The following is a 21888-nucleotide window of genomic DNA, read 5'->3' as shown; positions in this document are numbered from 1 at the left end:
ACTCTCTATGGGCTTCTCCCTTGACTTTATGCCTCCGCGTCCTCCCGATTGCTTGCGAGCTTCTCTGCCTGTCCATACGGTAATTTTTCGACTTGTGCGACAGAGTCGCGCGGGTATGACGCAATCGTTAGCCTATTTTTACAAAAACGGCTTCTACGGGGCCATAACGTAAGATACAAGGTAATGGAGCCTTTTATACATTGTCGAGTTTCTTTAGAAATAAACAATGGACAAACGGTGTCTTTAAACGCCTCAGATGTAAAGTTATTCGCTGTCAAAGTGACGCCAAAATGAATGGGAGTCAATGGAATGCTAACAGCAGGTGGGGGTCCGCTAGCCAATGGCGGCGCCCAGGTCGGCTTCAATGTTTTTCGGAACACTGCCCCCCTGGTGATATATGGCATAAAGTTGGCTTGACATTAGACATTCGCACATTTAGGGACCGTCTCTAAAGTTACACACGACATTGGTACACCCGTTTCTAACTTCAATAGCATTGGGAGAGAATGACTTACAGAAAACTGATAGGTCAGGCATGATACACATGCACACCTTTTATATTTTTGATAAGTTGAAGTTTGCTATTGAAGTTAGAAACGTGTGTAATGTTGAATGTAATTTTAGAGACGGTCCCTAAATGTGCAGTATCCATATGCATAATGCGGGTGGGATATGTCCCACCACTTTCTGCCAGGGTAGATATTGTCCCCACCTCGCAGCACGGATGTACAAACAGCCGAAATAAAACAACTCCAGTTAACCAGCAGAGCATTCATTTAGTTCATTTGTTAAACAAGAGGCGATCTAGCGCTGAAATGTGTATGAAATCAAGTGCTCATTGCCACTGCGATCAGTGGTGCGGATAGAGTATGTGGCTCGCGAACACTCTTCACTCAGACGCGCTTCAATCAGTTGCGGAGACTCTCGTTCCGGTGAAATCACAAAACAAATTGCACACTAAGTGTCCCAGCTTGATATACAACCACTGATAAACATAATCGGTTTTGATGAGAGAAAAAAAACTATACGAGTGCGGATTCAAACCCAGAACTTCTGACCCTCATGGCTAAAGTTCTACCACTCGACCATTAAAGTACATTTGTATTTTAAGTCGGATCTATTCATCTGAAAACTCCATAGGAAAATTCTCGGCACTGACAACATATTAGATCTCATTAAACGACAAATGAAACCCAATGTAGACCTAGGCCACTATTTGATAGCTGGACGTAATGTTACTGTACACATCTGATTTATGATTTATTATTGTATTAGCAAAACACACACACAAACAAACTGCGTGAAACTTTGCGCGTTAAATTCATATGATTCTGAGTCCGTCTGCTGCCCGTAACCACATAGTAGGCCTACTTACAGCCTAAAGTGCGAGTTTGGTCTTTTATATCTACTAGTCCACGCTACGTTGAGCGTTTTATATGTCCAGCAATCCTGAAGTATTGAGGGAAACACTAGGCTACTGCAGCGCATCGCAGTGATATAATGTTAAGGCAACTAAACAACCAAGAGAAATATATGTCTACTTCAAATGTAACATTTGATCTGTAACGTTACATCAGCATCGGGGGAATAACATTATAATCTCAGCTGTAAAAACAGCACTCGTAATAATCACAAATACACTTACATTTCTATAAACGGGTTTTTATGAATGAACTGTTGCTCTCGTCTTCGTCAACAACACGCGCTTGCGCCCCCTGCTGGTGAGGCAGAATAACAGCAGGTGGAGATTATGCTCGGTAATCTACTGCTTTTCCTGCAGTTCCTGGATGTCAATGTTGAATTTACTGTCGAATTTTAACCACTGAATTTGAGGAAGCGAATTTTTATAGCGAAATAAAATGGACTGAAAATTCCCTGTTGAATATTAAAGGTTGTATTTTTAAACCGTTTGAATATTTTGGAATTGAAATATGAAAGGTGAATATGGATTATTGAATTTTTAATAATGAAAATGTGTTTGAAATGTTTTGAATTGAAATATTCACAGCTTAAATATTCAACCATGTTGAATTTGAGGCAGGAAACTGCAGGAAATATATCACAATGTCCAAGTGATTTTTGGATCTTTTATTACAAAATTGTTACATATTGTATCTTTAACAAGCAGAATCACAAAAGGACAGAGGAACAACAAGAAGATAAAACAGAGAAACATAAGAACTACAACTGACTTCAGCCACAGAAGACATTACATCTCTCAAGATTTCAGCAGAGGAGGATTAAACAACCCCAAAAATAGCATTACCAGTGTCACTTATTACTAACCAGATTTTTTTTCATACGTCTACAGAAATTCCTATTGAGAATTAGCAGAGGTTTAGATGTTTTGTTTCATTTGACGTTACCATTATGGAGATCAGTGCTTGCTTTAGTTGGGCTCTTGACCCTTGACTTAAACATGAGTTTTTCTGTGGCTACTGTAACTGTGTGTTTTTAAGACATTTGTTGTGGCAGAAACAAAGCCAACAAAAATTAGATCAGGTGTTGCTTGTCCCCGATCTCATCCAGTCTAATCCCTTATCAAAAATGTGTTTTTAATTCAGCTTAATTCTATATTACTACACTGTCACTACAGCAAAAGATCAAGCAGTGCTGTGCAATTAGTTATGAAGGATTTTTAAACTCATCATTCACTAAAAACTATGCCTTTAGTTAAACACACAGACATCAAGAATCAGCCAATGAATCTCAACAATGGTGACAATCAACAAAAAAGAGGGAATCATATCTGAACATCACAAAACACTACTTAAAGTCAACACAAAACCAACAGCAAAAATAAAGGCGAAATGTAAAAATGTAAGAAAATAACCAATAGACAATTCAGCCACATAATTTATTCATTAATGCATGCTGGGAGTCATGGATGATTTTTTTTGTACTATGCTGGTACCCAACATGCATTGCAGCATGAAACTTTTGATTGTCACCATTGTTGAGATTCATATGTCAATTCTTGATGTCTGTGTGTTCTGAGCGTAAACATTTTAAACATATTTACCAGATGTCAAAACCCCAAAAGATCTCGATTTGTAAAATCACAATGATCCGATAATCAAAAATACAAAACATACCCATATAAATACATTAGACAATAAAAGAGATCAGTGAATCGGGCCATTAGACGGTGTGGCCTTTAACAAGTAGTCACTGTCATCTGATCCAGCTTTTTTGCCATAGCCAATGTATTTTACAGACACAGTTACATCAGCCAAAGATAAACTAATGTTCAAAAGTCAAGAGCCCAACTAAAGCAAACACTCAAATGAAAATAAAAATCCATCTAAACCTCTGTCAGTGCTCTGTCACTATTACACTGAGGTGGACAGATGTCTGCTGGACTGCTGTAGACGTCTGACAGAAATAAAGTCAGTCTGGTTAGTAATAAGTGAAGCTGGTAATGCTGTTTGTGGAGTTGTTTAATCCTCCTCTGCTGAGATCTTCACAGATTTAATGCCTTTTATCTTCAGTTGATTTCATCTTTTTTTCTGTTCTTCTTTTTCCTCTTTACTGCAGTGATTCTGCTTGTTGACAGCAGGTGTTCATCAGTGTCTGAATTAACTATGCAATTGTTCACTCAGTCAAGCGGACTATATTAGAGACCTGTGAATAGTTAGACTAGGGAATGAGGGTATAGGGTGTGATTTGGAACACAACCTCTGAGTGTCGACTTTGAGCGCTGTTAATTCACAGTATTCCTGTACGTTTCTCTAAAACGACAAATATTACCATGAATGTATCTTGAATATTAGACTCTATCTGTGATGGGTGGGGATAGTGAGAGCTTGTGTGTGCGTGCCTGCGTGTCCGTATGGTGCGTGTGAATGAGTGTGAGTTCTTTTATTTATTTATTTTATATTATGATTTTTTGTTTTATTTGATTGTATCTACTCTGTTGTTTTAAGTTGTTTGGACATGATCCTGAGGACCCGCATGAAAACGAGATGTTTCATCTCATGGGGTTGATCCTCTGATAAATGTTCATAAATGAATAAATATTGCGGTTTTAATGGAAAACAGCATGTTACTGTCAAAATTTGGCCGGTTTTGTACAGCATTTTTTTACAGTTTGGACCCAAATAATATAATGTGAACAGAGACCAGCGGGTAAAGTATACTGCATTTGATAGTACGTTTCTCTGTCCAGTATCTGCACTATTTCTCTCCAGATGCTATGACTGATAAAAATGCCTTTGTACATGTTTAAAAAATAGTTGCAAGAATCAATTACACTTTATTTTAAGGTGTCATTGTTACATAAGCACTGAATTATTTAGTTAGCTAGGGAAGGATTTGGTTGATGGTTATTTGCATGTAATTATGCATAATTAGGGGCCAAGCACTGAAGGTGCGGGCACCTATTGTATCTGTTCCCGTTCTTATTAGGGGCCAAGCACTGAAGGTGCGGGCACCTATTGTATCTGTTCCCGTTCTTATTCTTCTTTTTCTTTTTTTAGGGGCCAAGCACTGAAGGTGCGGGCACCTATTGTATCTGTTCCCGTTCTTATTCTTCTTTTTCTTTTTCTTTTTTTTCTTTTTCTTCCGACTGGGCGTCTATGGCAGCCTATAGAACCGTTTGCGGGAAACTTATACAAATTGGCACAGTGATAGAGGACAGCCTGAACTATCACCATAGCAAATTTGGAGTCTCCAACTCATTCCCTCTAGCGCCACCAGCTGTCCAAAGTTTCACTCATGTTTATGCTAATAACTTTTGAACCACAAGGGCTAGAAACAACATTCTTTTTTCCTCTGATTCCTGAGCTCACGACGATTCGACTGCACCATATGACGTCATTTTCCGTCATAATAGTTTTCCCGCCATTTTGAATTTTCCGAAAAACCTACTTTTTTGAACTCCTCCTAGGCCGTTGCTCCGAATTTCACGAAAAATGAACCAGATCATCTCCAGACTATGACGACCAAAAGTTATGGAATTCAAGTTGATTCGAATTACCGTTCTCGAATACCGCGCAAATAAATTTTACGTAGCGCTTGCAAAAACAGACGTAAGGCCGTATCTCCACAACGCTTTATCGGATTCAGACCAAATTTGGTACATGTCATCACAAGCATGACCTGAGGCTACATGCTGCGTTTCGGCGCAGCGCCACCTACTGGTCCGGAGATATGAAGAATTTATGTTTTTGCTTATAACTTCTGAACGGTTTGTCCAAAAATCACAAAAGTGGTCTCGTTAGATTCAGGGCGTCGTGCTGAGTTGACTGATATTCAATTTTCCCATATCGGCCATTTTGGCTGTCGGCCATTTTGAATTATGTGCTAAAATGCTGTATTTTATGAACGCATGAACGTATCGTTACGAAACTCAGTATGGGTCATCAGTACAACGCCCTAAAAGTACTCAAAAATTTATGAGACAGCGCCACCTTTTGGTCAAAAGTTATAATGAAATTTCCAAAAATGCTAATAACTTTTGAATAAATTTGCCTATAGTAATGACACTGATCTCAATAGATTCCTTGGGTTATGCTGAAAACATAGATACCAATTTTGCCATAGTCAATCAAAGTTCCTGTCCGCCATCTTTATTTTCTTTTAAAACCTACTTTTTCGAACTCCTCCTAGACCGAACGTCCGATTTTCACCAAAATCGGATCGTGTCATCTCCAGACTGTGCCGAGTAAAAGTTATGGATTTCGTGTCGATAGACAAAACCGTTTTCGTATACCGCAGTGGCAAAGTTGAGGCATGATGCCAAAATGACTATTCAGGCTTTATATCTGCAATGCCTTGACATATTGACACCAAACTTTGTATGTGTCATTGTCACTTCACTCTGACCACATCACATCAGTTTCGTAACTGCGCCACCTATTGGTCGAAAGTGATAATCATATTTTTAGTTATTGTATGTGATTTTTCAACCATTTTGCCAAAATTCATCTTCAAATGTCTTTAATTGCTCCTTGCTGCAGTGGGTCTCACACTCCCAGCCACTTTGGCATGTCTTGTCGTCTTGCTTGCGCTTGGCCCCGGTGATTGCTGCTTGCAGCTATATTTTTTCTTTTTTTTCTTTTTCTTCCGACTGGGCGTCTATGGCAGCCTATAGAACCGTTTGCGGGAAACTTATACAAATTGGCACAGTGATAGAGGACAGCCTGAACTATCACCATAGCAAATTTGGAGTCTCCAACTCATTCCCTCTAGCGCCACCAGCTGTCCAAAGTTTCACTCATGTTTATGCTAATAACTTTTGAACCATGAGGGCTAGAAACAAAATTCTTTTTTCCTCTGATTCCTGAGCTCACGACGATTCGATTGCACCCTATGACGTCATTTTCCGTCATAATAGTTTTCCCGCCATTTTGAATTTTCCGAAAAACCTACTTTTTCGAACTCCTCCTAGGCCGTTGCTCTGAATTTCACGAAAATTGAACCAGATCATCTCCAGACCATGACGACAAAAAGTTATGGAATTCAAGTTGATTTGTCAAAGCGTTCACGAATACCACGCAATTTAATTTTACGTTGCGCTTGCAAAAACAGACGTAAGGCTGTATCTCCACAACGTTTTATCGGATTCAGACCAAATTTGGTACATGTCATCACAAGCATGACCTGAGGCTACATGCTGCGTTTCGGCGCAGCGCCACCTACTGGCCCGGAGATATGAAGAATTTATGTTTTTGCTTATAACTTCTGAACGGTTTGTCCAAAAATCACAAAAGTGGTCTCGTTAGGTTCAGGGCGTCATACTGAGTTGACTGATATCCAATTTTCCCATATCGGCCATTTTGGCTGTCGGCCATTTTGAATTATGTGCTAAAATGCTGTATTTTATGAACGCTTGAACGTATCGTTACGAAACTCAGTATGGGTCATCAGTACAAGGCCCTAAAGGTACTCAAAAGATTATGAGACAGCGCCACCTTTTGGTCAAAAGTTATAATGAAATTTCCAAAAATGCTAATAACTTTTGAATAAATTTGCCTATAGTAATGACACTGATCTCAATAGATTCCTTGGGTTATGCTGAAAACATAGATACTAATTTTGCCATAGTCAGTCAAACTTCCTGTCCGCCATCTTTATTTTCTTTTAAAACCTACTTTTTCGAACTCCTCCTAGACCGAACGTCTGAATTTCACCAAAATCGGATCGTGTCATCTCCAGACCGTGCCGAGTAAAAGTTATGGATTTCGTGTCGATAGACGAAACCGTTTTCGTATACCGCAGTGGCAAAGTTGAGGCATGATGCCAAAATGACTATTCAGGCTTTATATCTGCAATGCCTTGACATATTGACACCAAACTTTGTAAGTGTCATTGTCACTTCACTCTGACCACATCACATCAGTTTCGTAATTGCGCCACCTATTGGTCGAAAGTGATAATCATATTTTTAGTTATTGTATGTGATTTTTCAACCATTTTGCCAAAATTCATCTTCAAATGTCTTTAATTGCTCCTTGCTGCAGTTTGTCTCACACTTTCAGCCATGTAGGCATATCTCGTCGTCTGCTTTTGCGCTTGGCCCCGTAATGGCTGCTTGTTTGCTGTTGTTATTGTGGTAAGTACATGTAACATATATAACAAGGACACTGCAACATAAAGTGTTATGCAAGAATCTCTTGTTGTTCCATCTTTTTTCAGGCTCATTTATGAACTGAGCACACAGCAACAAATGAATCTGGACGAATGTACTATGCTGATGTTGTCATTTACATCACATGCACTGTACGCATACGCTATAGCGTGCCAAAATGTGCTCGGAAAGCGTTTTGGAGCCGCTGCAGGAACTGAGGGGGACGTCGATGTGAAGTGTGTGACGTGAACCGCAGCCGCACATGTTGGAGATTTATCTCAAGACAGCAGAGGGGCTTTTGGGATTGCAGCACACACTCTTGGCCAAGAGGGCTCAGGTATAAATGGATGGAGTGTTGCTTTGATGGAAGTGCTAGAACACACAAGTAGACACACACACACACACACACACAACAGTGATCACCTCGGCCAGACGGGAGTGCTTGTGGACGTTCTCGCCCTTGTGGACAGTGGGCGTCAGCTGCTGTAAAACACCACGGCTGCTGGTCAACGCTCGCGTCAGCCGAGCAAACTTGCCCCAGCCTTCAGTCATACAAAAAGAGGAAACGGTTAGAGGAAAATACATGTAAGGAGTGTTTATAAATCAATTATTATAAAGTGGGTACTTTCATTCCTGCATGGTAAATAGAAAAAATGAAATCTAAAGTCAAACACAGAGAACAGCTTTCACTTTCCTGATGGAATTTACACCTAATGAGATGTTGTGGCTGATGGGAAATGAGTCAAACCTTTAGAGGAGTCGTCTTCGATAGGCTGCTTGAACGCAGTGATGTCACTGAAGGTGCAGAGGAAGAGGACGACTTTGTCCTGTTCGTTTCGGATGGGAGCAATTTTGATGAAGAACCACACTGGCATCCCTGCAACGTCAGCATTGTTTTTTATTCCTTGATCAATATGATAATAAACTCTTTCAAATGATGAGGCAACTCACGGTTCTTCTTGTACATGAGTATTTCAAAGGAGTTCATCTCATAGTTCTCAAAGGTCTGGCGGACTTTCTCGCAGGTTTCTTTGTCAGTGAGTTCCCCATACATGAAGCTGAGAGAAGGACAGAGAGACGTACATAACCAAGAATCTCTATTAAAATACTGAGTGAGCCATAAACTCATGTTGCCAAATCCGTGATCTAACAACTTGAGGTTGTGGTGGGTCTCCATTACACGGTTATGGGTCCTGCTTTGTTAACTGACACTAATATGACTTCGATGCAGTTTAATTATAAAGAATAACAACAGGGAAGCACCTGCATGTGCTGCTCTTCTGCATGACTTCAGCACGATGGTAACCAGACAGCTTGCAGAATCCATCATTGCTGTAGACAATGGGCCAATCCACAATTTGGGCATTCCCCAAAACAAAATTGGTGTCTGCCAGGAAGGAACGAAAGATTTTTTTTTTTATATTGTGGTTACATCAGCAATTTTATAAGGGTCTCAAGAGTTAATTCTGACATAAGTAAAAACACTAGCTCTCACATTCCCCTTAAGCTGCGGTCACATTAGCCAAATCTCACAGAAGTCACTTTCAAACCAAGCATCTGTCTGTTGGTCAACATGGCGAATGCACGAGACCAACTTCAACACGATGAGAGATCTGTGTGGGGAAATCTCTTGCCCCTGTGCGACATTCCCAAATTCGCTGAACATGACCGCAACTTTACTCTTGAAGAAATAAGCAATTCCATGGATGAATTCTGGAAACATATGCTTACTTACACACTTGTGTTTGATGATCATCTTTATTACTCTCGGGTTAAAGGAGCTGTAAATGATTTCACCAGGTTTGGCTAGTTTCAGGTTAGCTTTAGCCCCTGTAGATGCCATCATGAAAATCCTGATTGGCTGATGGCACCACAAGTATATACACAGAATAGTTGCTAGCTGAAGGCTTTGGGACTGAGCTGTGTCATGGTATAAATCCATTTAACATATTTAACTACTATATTATAATGACATATTTCTACAGCTATTAAACGCAGCTGCTTTTGAATGGCCAGTATAAACCTGTGGCTATGGCATTTGCGAGCAGTGGCGACTGCTGAAGAACAGAATGCATGATATCTGACACGCTTCTTTAAAATGACCATTTAGAGCACCTCAAACACTGACTTTAACAATGCTTCATAGATATCTCTAAATTTGATGCTCGCACTGCATCGCCAATCCAGTGCTAGAATGTGACAGCGAGTTGTTTACCAACACACAGCCAATCATTAATGACCTCATTAAATATTCATGAGCTTTCTACAGTCACAGTGTAGAATGTAAAGAAAGATCAAACAGGATTACTTTAAAACAAAGAAGAAGAAAAAAAGGTGATTTTGTTTGTCCTATAATGTGATTTCACCAGCAAGTGGTTAAAGTAGCAGCTCATCATTTTCAGGTCTCTATTAATACAGATTTGGCCTCTTTACTAGGGTGTTGATGCCTCCCACAAATCCCCTTGATTACATGACAATATAGTGAAAGCACATTAGCAGTACAATATACAGAGAATGAATTAAGGGATAAGAGAAATCACTGATCTAGATCTACAAACTACAGATGTCAACGCAAGCGACGGTGAACAGAAACGGCACCACAGTGGGATGGATGGGACTGAAAACAGCAAAACATCAGCTATATACCTGTCTGTCTATGAGAAAATGTCCAAACTGAAAAGTTGAAAGGAAAAAGTTACAGCAAGAACAAACATCTTTTTAATACACTTTTAGATTTTTGTTCTGTCTTTATTCCCAAATTAATCAATACTTAAAAAATTGCATACAAATATATATCCAATGTGTAATACGTGGCCTATTAGTAATACATAATTAGATATAATATGCAATATACACATACACAAGCACAGCAGCCTAAAACAACAGATTATTTAATGTGTGAAATGAAATATATCAGAGCAATCACTGTGGTATTGTTAAATGTGTGTACAGTGGTATGTGGCATTGTTAAAAGCGCTATAAACGGAGATAATTGGTACAACAAATGGTTTCACTATACTATACACACAGCTAAAGCACGTGGAGTGAGTTGACTAATGTTGCCGAATAAATCATTTAGATAGTGAAAGCTTCTCTCACCGTTGGAGCGGCGGACTATATTCTCCAGGAAAGTGTTCTGCGGGGCCACCAGTCCTCTGCGTCCCCCGGCCATCCCTGCTCCTCATGCGGTGAGAGATCAGTGTGAGGATGAGGAGGGCTCCTGCCTGAAAGCAGCCTACATGATTCTGGCCAGAGTAAAGAGCCCGACTCAGGATATAAAGCGTGTGTGAAGAGATCCAGCATGTGCCGAGTCTGACCATCAGGCATCGACGGAGACATCTGTTGGGGAGAGGGGGAACTACAGAATAAATACATTTCACAATTTCATACAATCATCTAAGGTACTGCAACCCTTTTGAGTTTGTTCTGTACAAGTGTCAGAGATTGTAAAACGCAGAGACCCCAAACTAGACACGTATGGGGCTGTTGTTCATCATATCTTTCCTACTGTATGTGCTAGAGTCTTAAATGATTGGTTTCCCTCTGAATTCTACAGTTAATCCACTTAGGCTGTTAGTGCCATTTGCGCTAAATGCCCTATATCTGCTGAACTCGAAGTCCAAACTTAACAAAATGTGGCACACATCGTCAACGGGACAGTCTGAGGATGCATGCACAATTTTGTCCATTCTGTCCATGGGGAAAAACTAAAACCCTGTCATAATAATTGTATTGCCATCAGTATATGGCACTTGTGTCAAGCAATGTGTGCAAACACATTTTTCTTTTTTTTCAGTTTGTTTTTTTACCATAGCCATTGTAATTCACCGCAAATTCAAAATAAAAATAGTTCCAGTACACCAAACATTTTTAACCATGCCTTTCTATTTTATTTGAGCATGCTTCATTGTGACACCATTTTAAGCAAATAGCAATTCAAATAGATTTGACCTATACGACTGATACATTTGTGTAAAGATTTTTAAGGTTTATGAAAAAATACTAATAAATATGTGTAAATATGATTACAAATTAAACACTCAACTTTGTGAATGTTTAGGTCCATACATAAATGAGTAGTGTGTAATTATGGCAAAGGTTTTGTTTTTATCCTTGGGCAAAGACATTTGAAGTTTGATAGATTTTGAATTTTTGAGTCAATGCTGCCATCTACAGGAAGGTAGGCGTTTTGTTAAACAAGAAAGAATTTCTGGAGTATACTGCCATCTAGAGCAAACACAGCATTACTGTGCGAGTGTGTGCTCCAGCCAGCCATCACAGTTTTTCTCAGTCGCTTTGGTGCGTTTCTTAGCTTAAAAGTGCAATTCTTGATACTATTTGTACAAATTCCAAATCATCTAGTCACTTGTGCACATCATTAAAGCTATATCTTATTCCTTTGAACAAATTGCAATTGCTTTTGTACATATTGCAATATAGTAGATGCTTCTCTCTTGAATAGTCTTACCCCTCAAAACATCTAGGCATTAGTTCCTTGCATAAGCCATTACATGCAAAATTGTTGAACTATTTGTCATAAACTGTCAAGCATAGTTTTACACATTTCTATTAGACCTTTTGTACAAAAACGTGAATTGATGAATCGTGCAGGTGAAACTGACCCTCACTCATGAAGGAATGTAAAGTGTTAGTTCAACCAACAATCAACCAGTTGTCTAAATTGCTCAAAGGTGCATCTCATGAACAATCAATTGACAAGCATATATAGACAGACCACAACACAGAGTTGCAATTTTCCAATAATGGATGGACCATGAAACTAACAGGGTCAACAGCCAAGACGAGGAGGAGGAAGAAGAGGAGGAAGGAGAGGAGCAAGAATGAAGAGGAACAAGGAAGAAGAGGAGCAAGAATGAAGAGGAGCAAGAATGAAGAGGAGCAAGAATCAAGAGGAGCAAAAATGAAGAGGAGCAAGGATGAAGAGGAGCAAGGATGAAGAGGAGCAAGAATAAAGAGGAGGAGCAAGAATGAAGAGGAGCAAAAATGAAGAGGAGCAAGGATGAAGAGGAGCAAGGATGAAGAGGAGCAAGGATGAAGAGGAGCAAGGATGAAGAGGAGCAAGAATGAAGAGGAGCAAGGATGAAGAGGAGCAAGGATGAAGAGGAGCAAGAATGAAGAGGAGCAAAAATGAAGAGGAGCAAGGATGAAGAGGAGCAAGAATGAAGAGGAGCAAGAATGAAGAGGATCAGGGATGAAGAGGAGCAAGAATGAAGAGGAGCAAGAATGAAGAGGAGCAAAAATGAAGAGGAGCAAGGAAGAAGAGGAGCAAGGATGAAGAGGAGCAAGAATCAAGAGGAGCAAAAATGAAGAGGAGCAAGGATGAAGAGGAGCAAGAATGAAGAGGAGGAGCAAGAATGAAGAGGAGCAAGAATGAAGAGGAGCAAGGATGAAGAGGAGCAAGGATGAAGAGGAGCAAGGATGAAGAGGAGCAAGAATGAAGAGGAGGAGCAAGAATGAAGAGGAGCAAAAATGAAGAGGAGCAAGGATGAAGAGGAGCAAGGATAAAGAGGAGCAAGAATGAAGAGGAGGAGCAAGAATGAAGAGGAGCAAGAATGAAGAGGAGCAAGGATGAAGAGGAGCAAGAATGAAGAGGAGCAAGAATGAAGAGGAGGAGCAAGAATGAAGAGGAGCAAGGATGAAGAGGAGCAAGAATGAAGAGGAACAAGAATGAAGAGGAGCAAGAATGAAGAGAAGCAAAAATGAAGAGGAGCAAGGAAGAGGAGCAAGGATGAAGAGGAGCAAGAATCAAGAGGAGCAAAAATGAAGAGGAGCAAGGATGAAGAGGAGCAAGGATGAAGAGGAGCAAGAATGAAGAGGAGCAAAAATGAAGAGGAGCAAGGATGAAGAGGAGCAAGGATGAAGAGGAGCAAGGATGAAGAGGAGCAAGAATGAAGAGGAGGAGCAAGAATGAAGAGGAGCAAAAATGAAGAGGAGCAAGGATGAAGAGGAGCAAGGATGAAGAGGAGCAAGGATGAAGAGGAGCAAGAATGAAGAGGAGCAAGAATGAAGAGGAGCAAAAATGAAGAGGAGCAAGGATGAAGAGGAGCAAGGATGAAGAGGAGAAAGAATGAAGAGGAGCAAAAATGAAGAGGAGCAAGGATGAAGAGGAGCAAGAATGAAGAGGAGCAAGAATGAAGAGGATCAGGGATGAAGAGGAGGAGCAAGAATGAAGAGGAGCAAGGATGAAGAGGAGCAAGGATGAAGAGGAGCAAGAATGAAGAGGAGCAAGGATGAAGAGGAGCAAGAATGAAGAGGAGCAAGGATGAAGAGGAGCAAGGATGAAGAGGAGCAGCAATAATGAGGTGGAGCAAGGATGAAGAGGAGCAAGGATGAAGAGGAGCAAGGATGAAGAGGAGGAGCAAGAATGAAGAGGAGCAAGGATGAAGAGGAGCCAGAATTAGGAGGAGCAAGGATGAAGAGGAGCAAGAATGAAGAGGAGCAAGAATGAAGAGGAGGAGCAAGAATGAAGAGGAGGAGCAAGAATGAAGAGGAGGAGCAAGAATGAAGAGGAGCAAGGATGAAGAGGAGCAAGAATGAAGAGGAGCAAGGATGGAGAGGAGCAAGAATGAAGAGGAGGAGCAAGAATGAAGAGGAGCAAGGATGGAGAGGAGCAAGGATGGAGAGGAGCAAGAATGAAGAGGAGCAAGAATGAAGAGGAGCAAGAATGAAGAGGAGCAAGGATGGAGAGGAGCAAGAATGAAGAGGAGGAGCAAGAATGAAGAGGAGGAGCAAGAATGAAGAGGAGCAAGAATGAAGAGGAGCAAGAATGAAGAGGAGCAAGGATGAAGAGGAGCAAGGATGAAGAGGAGCAAGGATGGAGAGGAGCAAGAATGAAGAGGAGGAGCAAGAATGAAGAGGAGGAGCAAGAATGAAGAGGAGGAGCAAGAATGAAGAGGAGGAGCAAGAATGAAGAGGAGCAAGGATGGAGAGGAGCAAGGATGGAGAGGAGCAAGAATGAAGAGGAGCAAGAATGAAGAGGAGCAAGAATGAAGAGGAGCAAGGATGAAGAGGAGCAAGGATGAAGAGGAGCAAGGATGGAGAGGAGCAAGAATGAAGAGGAGGAGCAAGAATGAAGAGGAGGAGCAAGAATGAAGAGGAGGAGCAAGAATGAAGAGGAGCAAGGATGGAGAGGAGCAAGGATGGAGAGGAGCAAGAATGAAGAGGAGCAAGAATGAAGAGGAGCAAGAATGAAGAGGAGGAGCAAGAATGAAGAGGAGCAAGGATGGAGAGGAGCAAGGATGGAGAGGAGCAAGAATGAAGAGGAGCAAGAATGAAGAGGAGCAAGAATGAAGAGGAGCAAGGATGGAGAGGAGCAAGAATGAAGAGGAGCAAGAATGAAGAGGAGGAGCAAGAATGAAGAGGATGAGCAAGAATGAAGAGGAGGAGCAAGAATGAAGAGGAGCAAGGATGGAGAGGAGGAGCAAGAATGAAGAGGAGCAAGAATGAAGAGGAGCAAGAATGAAGAGGAGGAGCAAGAATGAAGAGGAGGAGCAAGAATGAAGAGGAGGAGCAAGGATGGAGAGGAGGAGCAAGGATGGAGAGCTAGAATGAAGAGGAGCAAGGATGAAGAGGAGGAGCAAGAATGAAGAGGAGGAGCAAGAATGAAGAGGAGGAGCTAGAATGAAGAGGAGCAAGGATGAAGAGGAGGGGCAAGAATGAAGAGGAGCAAAGGATGCGTGGTGGAAGGCAAAACAGAGGAAGAGGCAGAAGAGGAAATAGGCGCATATCTGATGACATACGGGCCACTATTGTAGACCATGTTGTCATTCATGGCCTTACAATGGCTCAGGCGGGTCAAAGGGTGCAGCCGAATATTGGGAGATCAACCGTGTCCTCAATAGTTCAAACGTTTCGAAGAGAGAACAGGTATGCCCACCAATGTACAGTGCACTGTTACTGTATAAGCAGTATACCAGTGGTTCTCAACTCCAGTACTCGGGACCCGCTGCTCTGCACATTTTGTATGTCTCTCATATCTGACACACGCAGTTCAGTTCATGGAGTCTCTCCTAACGAGCTGAGGATGTGATTCAGGTGTGTTTAATAAGGGAGACATACAAATTGTGCAGAGCAGTGGGTCCCGAGGACTGGAGTTGAGAACCACTGCAGTATACTGTATACTTACAGTTTTTCTCAGTCGCTTTGGTGCATTTCTCACATCATTATTTACATTTGCACAACAGTTAGTTCAACCTCCACAACATTTAGTCATTTGTGCACATCATAGTAGCCGTTTCTCATTCCTTCGAACAAATTGCAAATGCTTTTGGACATGCATCAATTGCTTTCATACAACTCTCTGCTGTTTTATAACATTATCATTTGCTTATGTCATGTCAGTCAAAATTAACTATACTTGTGAATGCTGAATAGTCATTCCATATAAAACTAATAGTCCTCCTTTCATTGCTTGAGTCATTACATACAAAAATGTTGAACTAGTTGTTAAAATCTGTCAAGCAAATTTTACAATTTTTTTAAAATCATTTTTGAAAATGTCTCCTAAGTTGAACAATTTATCTTAGGTGAATCTCAACTTTCACTGATGCGAAGGGGTGTGTGAAGCATTACTAGTTCCAACCAATGATAAGCCACTTCTCTACAATCACTGTCAGAGCTGAATCCCATAAACCCCCACTTTACAAGCATATATGAACCAAGCAGTACATAGTGTGTACCATTTCAACGCATTCTCATACAGAAATGGAAGGCCAGCCTCGTGGAAGAGGGGTGCGGGTGCGGGTGCGAGTGCGGTGCAGGACGGGGACGGGGAAGAAGAGGCCAAGTACATAGGCGGATCCCTGATGAAATCAGGGGTACAATTGTGGATCAATTGTGGTACAAATGTTAGGGGTACAACAGGGGTACAAATGTTGTCAATCACGGCCTCACAATGAAACATCTGCTGACTTTGTTAGACACTCTTTACAGGGACATAATCCCTGAGAATGAGAAGGGTCTAACATCTGAGCAAGCATGCTGTTGTTTTGGATTGCATTGCAAGAGATGATATTCGTTGTGATGTAGATGAAATTATGTGGCCAGACAGAGGAACGTCTGGATGTGCATGAATGATTACAGGACTATGTATGTTGTATGTTCAGTTCCAATATGTACTGCAGTATAGTTTACAGTTGTGCACAGCTCTACCCAAAGGGAGTTTATGTTTGTTGTAAATAAGGGTGTATTTTTTCTTTTGCACAATGCTGTGAACAAATTAGAATTGCAAACAGCATATGCAGTAAAAATGTGAAACATTCAGTGTCTTGTAGTTACCTAACTAAATACTGTAATGTGTAACTTTACTGTATTTTTCAAATGGCTGTGCAAATAGTATATAGTGCTGTCTTGAGCATTTTCAGGTAGTGTCACCAATATCTGACTTTTTTGCATTGGAAAACATTTACAGAATAAACTGTCATAATGAAAACATGACAAAGCCATTTGACTATCTTGTTCATAAGCAATGGTGTCAGGACTTTTCATCTTGATGACACTGACACTTTCATTGACATGAGTACTTGCTTTTGAGGAATGAGCTATCCATTTTGAGCAAGTGACACGCTTTTGCAGGTTATCAACTAGGTTTTGCAGTTTGTACTAATTGTTTTGAGAACTGCATTAACTGTTGTGCAAATGTAAATAGTGATGTGAGAAATGCACCATAGCGACTGAGAAAAACTGTAATGCTTCATATTACAGTAGTCCACTTGTATTTCACAGCATACAGATATATACTCTATACAGATACATACTGCACCTTACATGCACCCACCTGTATGTTTTACTGATACAGACAGACAGATACAGACATACTGATACAGACAGACAGATACAGACATACTGATACAGACAGACAGACAGACAGATACAGACATACTGATACAGACAGACGGATACAGACATACTGATACAGACAGACGGATACAGACAGACGGATACAGACAGACGGATACAGACATACTGATCAAACAGACAGACAGACAGATACAGACAGACGGATACAGACAGACGGATACAGACATACTGATACAGACATACTGATCAAACAGACATACTGATCAAACAGACAGACAGACATACTGATCAAACAGACAGACAGACATACTGATCAAACAAAAAGATACAGACATACTGATACAGACAGATACAGACATACTGATCAAACAGACAGATACAGACATACTGATCAAACAGACAGATACAGACATACTGATACAGACCGACAGATACAGACATACTGATACAGACAGACGGATACAGACATACTGATCAAACAGACATACTGATCAAACAGACAGACAGACATACTGATCAAACAGACAGACAGACATACTGATCAAACAGACAGACAGACATACTGATCAAACAGACAGACAGACATACTGATCAAACAGACAGATACAGACATACTGATACAGACAGATACAGACATACTGATCAAACAGACAGATACAGACATACTGATCAAACAGACAGATACAGACATACTGATACAGACCGACAGATACAGACATACTGATACAGACAGACGGATACAGACATACTGATACAGACAGACATACTGATCAAACAGACAGACAGACATACTGATCAAACAGACAGACAGACATACTGATCAAACAGACAGATACAGACATACTGAGACAGACAGACAGACATACTGATATAGACAGACAGACAGACAGACATACTGATACAGACAGACATACTGATACAGACAGACAGACATACTGATCAAACAGACAGATACAGACATACTGAGACAGACAGACAGACATACTGATATAGACAGACAGACAGACAGACATACTGATACAGACAGACATACTGATACAGACATACAGACATACTGATCAAACAGACAGACAGACATACTGATCAAACAGACAGATACAGACATACTGAGACAGACAGACAGACATACTGATATAGACAGACAGACAGACAGACATACTGATACAGACAGACATACTGATACAGACAGACAGACATACTGATCAAACAGACAGATACAGACATACTGAGACAGACAGACAGACATACTGATATAGACAGACAGACAGACAGACATACTGATACAGACAGACATACTGATACAGACATACAGACATACTGATCAAACAGACAGACAGACATACTGATCAAACAGACAGACAGACATACTGATCAAACAGACAGATACAGACATACTGAGACAGACAGACAGACATACTGATATAGACAGACAGACAGACAGACATACTGATACAGACAGACATACTGATACAGACAGACAGACATACTGATCAAACAGACAGATACAGACATACTGAGACAGACAGACAGACATACTGATATAGACAGACAGACAGACAGACATACTGATACAGACAGACATACTGATACAGACAGACAGACATACTGATCAAACAGACAGACAGACAGACACACTGATCAAACAGACCGATACAGACATACTGATATAGACAGACAGACATACTGCCATGCAAAGGCAAAAGACCGTAACTGATCACCACCTGGTGGTGAGTTGGATCCGATGGCGGAGGAGGAAGCTGGACAGACTCGCCAAACCCAAGCGTACTGTAAGGGTCTGCTGGGAACGTTTGGCCGAGTCTCCTGTCAGAGAGATCTTCAACTCCCACCTCCGGCAGAGCTTCGACCGGATCCCGAGGGAGGCTGGAGATATTGAGTCCGAGTGGATCATGTTCTCCAACTCCATTGTCGAAGCGGCCGCTCGGAGCTGTGGCCGTAAGGTCTCTGGTGCCTGTCGAGGCGGCAATCCCCGAACCCGGTGGTGGACACCGGAAGTAAAGGATGCCGTCAAGCTGAAGAAGGAGTCCTATCGAAGGAGTCCAACCCTACCTGGTTGGCTTGTGGGACTCCTGATGCAGCTGACGGGTACCGGCAGGCCAAGCGAACTTGGAGGCAAAAACTCGCAAAAACTTTTGTGGAGGCAAAAACTCGGGCCTGGGAGGAGTTCGGTGAGGCCATGGAAAAGGACTATCGGCTGGCCTCGAAGAGATTCTGGCAAACCGTCCGGCAACTCAGGAGAGGGTAGCAGTGCCCCACCACCGCTGTCTACAGTGGAGGTGGGCAGCTGTTGACCTCAACTGGGGATGTCGCCGGACGGTGGAAGGAATACTTCGAGGATCTCCTCAATCCCGCCGTCACGTCTTCCATTGAGGAAGCAGAGGCTGGGGGCTCAGAAGTGGACTCGTCCATCACCCAAGTCACCGAGGTAGTCAAGAAACTCCTCGGTGGCAAGGCACCGGGGGTGGATGAGATCCGCCCTAAATACCTCATGTCTCTGGATGCTGTGGCACTGTCTTGGCTGACACGCCTCTGCAGCATCGCGTGGCAGTCGGGGACAGTGCCTCTGGGATGGCAGACCGGGGTGGTGGTCCCTCTTTTTAAAGGGATACTTCACCTCTAGAAAGATGAATGTGTATTTAAAATGGGTCATTTATGTAGAAGAAATGTGAAATTATTTTTGAATTTGGAGCCTTCTAGACTGAGAAAAGCCAGAAAATGTATTTTTGGCTTTTGGGGATGAAAGACAACAACTCCCAGAATGCACTTGCTTCGCTGCCCTAGGAGGCCACGCCTACCGGTAAGAGATTGCATTAAACAACAAGGCTATGCTACTAGTGAGTCTCCGTGAGTCTGCCCGGTATTTTGATGTCGCCCAAATTGTCCAGGATTCGGCTTTTGCGTTCTACAGTCGACATTCATTATGTTTACTGTGACGAGCAGGAACGAGACTGACGGCCGCGGGAGAACGATGCGAGCCCGGTAGCGTGATTACTGATGAGTGGCGCCGGCGCCTGTGAGACGCACCGGTCTCGTATCTCTCACGGAGGAGCGGGAATTTTCTTAGCAATGTTAAAATGCACATCAACCGATCACTTGTTTAGCGTTCATGTAAACACTACATTCAGATTCACCAATCGGAATGAATTCAGTTAGATTAAAACAAAAGGTGTGCATGTAAACAATGAATGCGACTGCAGAAAGCAAAAGCCGAATCCCGGACATTTTGGACGATCTCGACGGCTGGACGTGTCCGGGAAAAAGAGGATGGTAACCCCTACTACTCAGCGTTCTCCACAGAATAAGAAACTGTTCCAAATAAAAAATGGCTGACACAATATGTACATTCTGTGAGTGAGATCCCTCCCTCTATGGACGGGTGGAAAACATGCGGAACAGCGCATTCTACTGGATAAATGATGAGCTAGTGTTTGTAGTCTTACCCTTATTCAAAGAAATTGGACTTCCTGCTTTTTATGACGCAAAATGAGGATTTTTGATTTAAAAAAGAGTCATTAAAAGCAGGAAGTGGAACACTTAAATCCTTATTTCTCCCATCTCAGGGGAAAATAAGGGAATAAACCATGACCATTCGAAAATGTGACTGGGTTTCTAAAGATACAAAGTCTAATGTAAATTGGTGAAGTGTTCCTTTAAGAAGGGGGACCGGAGGGTGTGTTCCAACTACAGGGGGATCACACTTCTCAGCCTCCCCGGGAAAGTCTATGCCAGGGTACTGGAGAGGAGAATGCGGCCGATAGTAGAACCTCGGATTCAGGAGGAACAGTGCGGTTTTCGTCCCGGTCGTGGGACACTGGACCAGCTCTATACCCTCTACAGGGTGCTGGAGGGTTCATGGGAGTTTGTCCAACCAATCCACATGTGCTTTGTGGATTTGGAGAAGGCATTTGACTGTGTCCCTCGTGGCGGCCTGTGGAGGGTGCTCCGGGAGTATGGGGTCCGGGGTCCTTTGCTAAGGGCTGTCCGGTCCCTGTAAGACCGAAGCAGGAGCTTGGTTCGCATTGCCGGCAGTAATTCAGACTTCTTCCCGATGCATGTTGGACTTGGGCAGGGCTGCCCTTTGTCGCCGGTTCTGTTCATTATTTTTATGGACAGAATTTTTAGGCGCAGCCAGGGGCCGGAGGGTGCGGGTTTGAGAACAACACGATTTTGTCTCTGCTCTTTGCAGATCATGTTGTCGTGTTGGCCCCTTCAGACCAGGAACTTCAGCATGCACTAGGATGGTTCAGCACCTCCAAATCCGAGGCCATGGTCCTCAGTCGGAAAAAGGTGGCTTGCCTACTTCAGGTTGGTGGAGAGTTCCTGCCTCAAGTGGAGGAGTTTAAGTATCTTGGGGTTTTGTTCACGAGTGAGGGAAGGATGGAACGGGAGATTGACAGACGGATCGGTGCAGCTTCTGCAGAAATACGGTCGATGTACCGGTCTATAGTGGTGAAGAAAGAGCTGAGTCGCAAGGCGAAGCT

The 21888-nt window shown here is 42.1% G+C and overlaps 1 protein-coding gene across 5 annotated transcripts in view; it reads right to left on the bottom strand.

Annotated features, from left to right (window-relative positions):
• Positions 1 to 21888, bottom strand: part of kcnh1b (potassium voltage-gated channel, subfamily H (eag-related), member 1b) — a 126308-nt gene that overhangs the window by 78942 nt on the left and 25478 nt on the right. For 4 of the 5 annotated variants that reach the window (XM_079593079.1, XM_079593076.1, XM_079593078.1 and 1 more), the window contains exons 2-6: positions 10670 to 10909; positions 8834 to 8957; positions 8522 to 8628; positions 8319 to 8447; positions 7994 to 8112 (exon numbers count right to left, since the gene is read on the bottom strand). In XM_079593079.1, coding sequence (XP_079449205.1) covers positions 7994 to 8112; positions 8319 to 8447; positions 8522 to 8628; positions 8834 to 8957; positions 10670 to 10742 — 552 coding nt within the window. In that variant the 5' untranslated portion in view covers positions 10743 to 10909. Of the gene's footprint in view, positions 1 to 7993; positions 8113 to 8318; positions 8448 to 8521; positions 8629 to 8833; positions 8958 to 10669; positions 10929 to 21888 lie in introns of all 5 variants that reach the window. The other variant, XM_079593077.1, reaches the window with a different exon arrangement.

The sequence above is a fragment of the Phoxinus phoxinus genome, assembly GCF_949152265.1.
Source record: "Phoxinus phoxinus genome assembly, chromosome: 20".
In the NCBI taxonomy this organism is placed as follows: Eukaryota; Metazoa; Chordata; class Actinopteri; order Cypriniformes; family Leuciscidae; genus Phoxinus; species Phoxinus phoxinus.
Note: the sequence above shows the minus strand (reverse complement) of the source record. Positions and strands in the feature narration are given on the sequence as shown.